The 7,434-nt window shown below is 41.5% G+C and overlaps 1 protein-coding gene across 1 annotated transcript; it reads left to right on the top strand.

Annotated features, from left to right (window-relative positions):
• Positions 1 to 4,281: 4,281 nt before the first annotated feature.
• On the top strand, positions 4,282 to 6,174 carry LOC138027073 (histamine N-methyltransferase-like). The gene has a single exon (XM_068874572.1). It carries the CDS (start codon positions 4,459 to 4,461, stop codon positions 5,380 to 5,382), a length of 924 nt encoding a protein of 307 aa, XP_068730673.1. The 5' UTR covers positions 4,282 to 4,458; the 3' UTR covers positions 5,383 to 6,174.
• Positions 6,175 to 7,434: the final 1,260 nt, after the last annotated feature.

Below are 7,434 nucleotides of genomic sequence, written 5' to 3'. Positions count from 1 at the left end.
CTGGATAGATGGAATCGCTAGCTGTCAGGGGGTGAATGCACCCTTTTTTAACTTTTAACTTTTAACTTTATTTACGAACAAATCATAATTATTCAAACAAGACCATGGTGGCAGCAGTTAGCATTGCTATTCTAGGCGGGCCACTTACACTGCGACATTATTACTGTCTCTCACAAGTAAACAAAGAAAAACAAAAAAAACGACAATTTAAAAATAATAATAAATAAAATAAAAATAAAAGAAAGAATAAATAAATGATCAAGGTATTGTACGTAACTGTTAAAGAAAAGCCATATACTTCGAAAGATTGATGTAGCGCATACCAACATTCATCTCCTCAATTTTAAGAAACTTCAGAAGTAATTCGTTCAATTTACGTTTAAAGTGTGTTTTCTTAAGCTGGCGAATTTCAGGGGGGATACCATTCCATATTTTTGCACACATCGGGGCCAGGAAGGTCTGGTTGATAGTGTTGGCAATATCAACAAGTTATGGAGGTGGATTTCCAGGACCACAGTCAATGTGCTGAAAGAGTGAAGCTGAGCCAGCGTTCTTGCAGTCAGCGGCGGTCATCCTACCGCGTTTCTTGACTTCCCTCCACCACAGAGCAGGCTAGGCTTACACTCCTTTAGATGCTCAACTTTAGCCTCATAATATTCAGCGCAACACACTTTCCTTTCACGGTTTACTTGATTTCTCAGAACACGGACCGTTCATGATTACCTTGACTGAGGGCCCTCTGGCGCTCGGTAGCCTCGCAGCTCCTACAAGGTCTCACCTGATTGGAGACCACCCTTGAGTTAACAAAAGAGCAAATAACAGAAACAATGGACCCTGGGCCTAAACAAAAGGGCTGCAACTCTATCCTCTAGGGTCCATTGTTTCTGTTATTTGTTCTTTTGTTAAACCTCAAGGGTGGTCTCCAATCAGGTGAGACCTTGTAAGAGCTGCGAGGTAACCTCTGATTTATCCAAGCAGGGTCATTAGTTAAGATCGATTTCTATTTTAGGGGTAGAATAATGAACATTCCAATCTTGACAATGGACTCGAGCATTTCTACCTTTCCTTGCACGTAGATGTGGAGTCGACAAGAGCCTTCACATCAACTTGTTCCAAATACGAGCGAATTGCTAAACGCTTGGTTGGGACAGATCCCTAGTTTTGACGAATGCCTTGACCTTGGGTCGCTTTGTGCGGTCTAGAGGCCGAACCTCAATAGAGGCGTGGTAGATAAACCAAAACGGGGGCACTTGATCGGAGGCGCATGGAATAAGGTCTGTAAACCGGAGGTCCCGTTTCATAACCCTTGATGGAAATTAAATAGTATGGGACGTTAAAGAACCCACTCACTATTCGATAAGAGTAGGGGACGTAGTCCCCGGTGTTTGTGGTCTGACCTTATCTGGACGGGGGCATCTCTCACTTCCTAAAATAAAATTGTAAACTGTGTATTAAGCAGTCTGGCTAAAGTCCCCCGAAACGCATAGTAAATTAGTCCTGAAAAGCCCCGAGGGGAGAGACTAATAGCTTCACTCACTCACAAAACAAAGTCAAAATTTGCATTTTGAATGGCCACAAGAACTTCGTCGATTTTTGGGGCGAGAGACATAACGTTAGAGAGCAGAAATAAAGGAACAAATGATTGGGATGAAGTGGTTGGTTTAGAATTGACAAGCACCACAACGCAGTTTGGTTGTGAAATGATGCCTTGGCCTTTAAGGAATATATGCCATGGTTCACTGATCCAGGTTGAATAACTTCAATTTGGCGTTGCCATTAAAGCTCTCGCTCTTTAACTTGTCGGCCAGCTCTTCTTCCGCGGTATGATGGATATTTGCTACTGTAGAACTGGTTCCGAGATGGAAGTGAAAGGACTTGTATCATTTCATTCGGGTAGATAGAAGTAAGGAGACAAGGCGAAAAATACGTATCATTGTAGAGCACTACTCTACAATTATGTCTAAAACCGTGCGGCCACGAAAGGCGCATACATGCATGATCATTCTGTTCTTAGATGTAGTTAGGGTAATTAGTAAGATTTCTCAATGTAGGGGTTCATCTCGCGGTACCAATACTAACTGATACACATGCTATGATGTAGCAGGTAACTGACAAAAGAAGACCATTACTAAAATGAACCCCTTTGACAATGACAATGATAGTTAGCCGGGAGAAGTGTCTCACTTGGCTTGCTTTGTTCTGTGGGTTCCATACCGAGAATCAACAGCTTGTCTGAATTTTGCTCTTGCCTGCATGAGTCTTCTAGTCTGAATACTATCGTAACCTAATTAACATGAGTTAACATGCAAAAAATGAAAAAAATTACCATCCGGAGGCAGAGATATAAACGAGTGAAGTTGCAAAATCTGGAAAAATGAGGTGGTTACAAGATCAGCATTTACGCTTATTCGAGTTAGCGCGCGAGCGGAGCTACAGGCCAGCAAAATTTTCGTAGTTTCGTGAATAGGAGATGTATGTTTATATTCCATCTATATAAGAACTAGAAGAAATGTGTGCGAAATTAGCGGTAAAGTTTATTATCTCCGGTCACTCATTTTGATTCATGAGCTGACGAAAGAAGACAAAGTTTTCGTGTGTGGCTTAAGGCGGCGAAAGACGAGATACAAAAACCCTCAACTTGTCGCGCAACATTGTTTCGTTTCAAGTTTTGGTCGATGTTTCGCGTTTTTCACCTTGCGTGATCAACTTGACCCGCAATAAATGTTGGTTGAAGAAATGCAGGGCGCTGATTGGTTGATTTGCTAGTACACGAGCACATCTGTTGCGCGACAAGTTGTGAGCTTGATGAAAAACGAGCAACAAAGCCAAAATTTGTTGCTCAGAGTAGACCCGCGCTCTACTTTTCGCAACAACTTTCTTCAACCCGCAACAAATGTTTTGTTCCGCGACAAGTTGATCATGCATGCAAGGTGAAAAACGGGAAACATCGACCCAAACTTGCAACGAAACAATGTTGCGCGCCAAGTTTAGGATTTTTTGTATCTCGTATTTCGCCGCCTTTACGCGCGCGCGCTCAGCTGAAAACCCTTTCGAGCGTCCTAAGGGAGGTGCCTACTAAGTCAAAGATATTTTTGCGCCGTTTACTGAATATGCGGAAAAAGCAGATCTTAGCGAGTGTTATTGAAATCCAAAAAGAAAATGAGGGGTAACCACGCATTTTTTGAAGATAATTAATCAACAACATTTGTACAAAACTTTAAAATACAAAGCAATGTATGGCGTTCTTTTCCAAATTGAAGCTTAATTATCTCTGAAAAATGCTTGGTTGTCCCCAGTTTTCTTTTTGGATACCAAGAGCACTTGCTAAGTTCTGCTTGCTCCGCATAGTTTTGAACCGCGCAAAAATATCCCTGGATTAATAATAAGCACCACCCATAGGAAATCCAAGCATCTCGAGATGCCCAGAACGTATGCGCAATAACAATAGTAGGCACCGTCCCTTAACATAAACATATTTGTTGTTCGTTTTTTTTTGTGAACAGCATTCCAAAGGGGCGGTATATTACCTCCAAGTCGCTTTGAGTGTATTCTAAATCCCAAAAATTCCACTTTGGGGTAAAGTCAACAGTTTGAGAAGTTTAAGACTGTTTTCAAAACTAAAAAACTGGGGTAAATGGAAATGGAAGTCTAGAAGAAATGAAAGTAAAGACGGACCGATACACACAATGTTCTTGTGAAAATCATTTCGATCAGCGCATTTAATGCCAACTAACGTGTTCACTGAGCTATGCCTGATTTCTTGACTTGATAGTTCCTGACTGCGATAACAGTGAACAGTCAAAGATATTTCGTGCTCTGTTTTTTGTCTATGTTTACATCTAATTTCGACACGTCAGAAAAATATACCAAAAACACCACAACTGTCATAACAACTTAAAGCTGTGTGGATAAAGGGTGACCTTGGTATTTACACAATGAAAATTGAATTGAACAATTCGAATCCATTGAACAATTTCATGCTACAAGGTACTTCAAGCACCGGCTGGGTGCCGGAAATTTATAATCCATCCTTTTCAGTGAAACTTTTATTTACTTTTTGTAAGCATATCGCAATGAACTTTGGCCTCGCGAAATTGAATCTTTGATTTTGTGATCAAGTATGTCAACTGGTCTGTCCCGAGTGATGACATCGCAAATTCATAGAATTTCAGGCTTCTTTGCATTTGCCTGAGGCGTCAAAACAACTTAGTCATGTTCGTGTTTTCAATCAGTCTCTCTTAAGCCCTGTTAAGCCTTTAAAATGTGCAGTAAACGTTCCTTGTTTAGAAAACAAACCACTTTAGGGATAACAATATAAAAGAGGCTTATTTTTTGTGGATCACACTCGCGGGTTGACCTCTCATAGATAACAAAACATGCATAGCTATCGTGCCATTCGTGACAGTAACACTAACAAATATACGCAAATTGCCTCGTGTCTGTTCATCGATCACCAACATGTCTCAGAAAAGGATATCTTTATCTCAGTCGTACGAAGCCTACGAGAAAGCTTTCAAATCGTTTCTGGGCAACTCTACGGCCAGACAATCCATCGTCAAGTGCGTGCAAGATGGTACGAGGCTAGCGCTCGAGAAAATTGCGCCTCTAGACGTAAACAAACCATTCAATGTCTTAGGAGTTGGTAGTGGCAAAGGCGAAATGGACCTACTGATCGTGCAATTCATTGCTAATCAGCTCAAGGCCAGCGGAACTCATGGAAAGAAGCCTGCTATTCATAGTTTGGTGGTTGAGCCGAGCTCTTTTCTTTTGGAGAAATTCAAAGCATCGGTTGCATCTCTGCCAAGTTCACTGACAGAATTGGCTCAGCTCTCGTTCGAATGGCAGCAAACGACTTTTCAAGACTACAAGAGAAAGTGTGACTCCCAAGACAAGAGGACGTGGCCCAGCTTTGATTTCATCCATTTTGTCCACAGTATTTACTACATGGATGCGGAAGAAGCGCTCTGCACGTGCTTTGACGAGCAGTTGGGTGAAAGAGGCGCCATATTCTGTCTTGTCCAAGTCGAGAACTCGTACTTTGACAAGGTGCAAGAGAGGTTTAAGGGAAAACTGACGTTCGGATCGGAAGATATGGTTATCTACACGCAAAACGGCCTTGCCAAGATAGCCGCTAAAAAAGGCTGGACCTTTGACGTCATCAAACAGGACTTCTTTATCGATGTGACCCTTTGCTTTCGAGAACCATCGGAACAAGGCGACCGGTTATTTGACTTCCTGACACACCAGAAAGACTTCCGAGCAACCGCCGACAAGGAATTGATTGAAGAAGTCAAGAATTTCTTCGGCGAGTTTATTATCTCGGATGGAACGAAAGGCAAATTGCTGAAAGCCGAAATGGCAGCTGTAGTAATCATAAAGTGACATTTAAAAGATTGGAAACTGACCCGAATCTGGACACCGGACGTACCCTAGGAAGCAAATTTGCGATGCAAGAAAGCAATAAAATTTCGTGTTGTTTACTACGGACCACCTTCTACTAGTTGCAGTCACACTTGACAGAAACACAGTGTAACACCAGTGTTGACAATACTCTAGTGTCAACTCTCTGGTGTTTTGAATCCCTTGGGAAACACTGAACAATAGAACTTGATTTATTAACTCCAAATGCAACCGCAACCATTGACGTCAACGAAGAACTTTTAGGGATTAAATTAGATTTTTTTTTCTTGTAGACTACTTCTTTTGTTTTAGTCAGTCACAAAAGGCGAACATTAGGGCCGTTTATACGAGAGAAAATAAGCCGCGGCTTACTCTGGCCGCGGCGTACGTAATACGCGAAAGGAACTCTTTATACGAGTATAAACTCCCAGGCTAGGATACGCCGCGGCTTGAGAAAGCCGTGAACGTTGATTTTGTACCATTTATACGGGGTGTTCGCGTCTTATATAAGCCGCGGCCAGAGTAGGTCGCGGCTTATTTTCTGTCGTATAAACGTCCCTATTGTATATTTTTAGCAATAGAACTGTAATTATATTTAACTTCAATTTTAAATTTCAAATATTTTATGTCTATTGTTCGTCAAAAGGGAGAAAATAAGACCGCCCCCATATTTCTCCGTTTCAGCATTGTCGCCCGACCGACATATTTTTAGTTTAAAAAAACTATATGAGGAAAGGTAATGTCTTAGTAAAAAACATTTTCAACTTTTAAATCTGAAATGTGAACAATGGTTTTGCACGTACATATTTATTTTTCGTTCTAAACTTCAACCTACAGTAAACATGACACTCTTCCACCACAGAAGCTTTCTCTTTCCGTGGGAAGAAAATATGCCACCAACCCTCTACTCTTTTCTTCCCTCTGCCACTCGACTCTCCTTGCAGCTTAAAACCGTTTTTGTTTTTCAGCAAACTTTTATTGTTGTTTTCTTTTCTTACTCCGACCGACCGATCCAAATTTTAAAAAAACGCATAGACCGAATGTCTAAATGGTGGCCAAAAATATGTTCTTTTGTTTATGTGCTAATTAGACTTCGTAGCCTCGCTCTCAAGCATTTCAAACGAGGCCAGTGATTGTAATTATCACATGCATCCGGTCTATGCGACATCTCAATTTAGTGGATTATTGTTCCGGAAAAAATGTGTTCGCTTATTATTTAAGGGAAGGTACATTTTTAATTGGGGGGGGGGGAGGGTGGGGGTTAGGGAATTTTTTATTTTTGTTGTGAAAAACTTCGCGGCCCTCTCCTTTTCCTTACCTGGGAAACACATGGACCCCTTCTCAGACAAAACAAAAACCTGTGACATTCCCCCATTACTATGCTTTAATTTTTTATTGTCCTACAATTATTTTCGGTCACCTTTTGTCTGGTATTTTTGGGCACGTGATGTATATATTATTGAGTGCAGTGGGCATTGTCTGTAACCTCGTTCTGGCAGCATGGGCAAGGATTCGCGAGGATTGATCGTGGAAAATGCGCGGTTTACGTAACCACATCTGCATTTAGATTCATCAGCAAAAAGACCGATATTGTGGAAGATAATAAACGACTAATTACCCAAAGAGATGACAGCATCGTGGTAGTGGAACGAAAAGCTTACGTACCTACCACTGCTTCTACCTGGGCGTCCAATAGTATGCGACTTAGATGGGAAAATCCAGGTCTACATGAAGCAGAAGATCTTTTCTCAATTCACGGACAATGCAAAATACTCAGAGCAACTTCGTGGGATGTGTGCTAGAGTTCATGACTGCGTCTTTTATTATGTGGATCCTACCACAGAGGCTGGCATTAAATCAGTGACTGAAAGCGAAGATTGTCCTTACAGGAAGTACGAAGACCTCCCTTTGAGCTCTTTAAAGAAGAAGCTTACAACGACAGCAAAGCAGTGGGACCAAACTGAACATGGAGATGCTACTGAAAGGGTACTCGGACACGACGTACTAAACGCTGCTAGCGCCAGTCCCTTATAG

Source organism: Montipora capricornis, chromosome 12 (genome assembly GCF_036669925.1).
Source record: "Montipora capricornis isolate CH-2021 chromosome 12, ASM3666992v2, whole genome shotgun sequence".
NCBI lineage: Eukaryota > Metazoa > Cnidaria > Anthozoa > Scleractinia > Acroporidae > Montipora > Montipora capricornis.
Note: the sequence above shows the minus strand (reverse complement) of the source record. Positions and strands in the feature narration are given on the sequence as shown.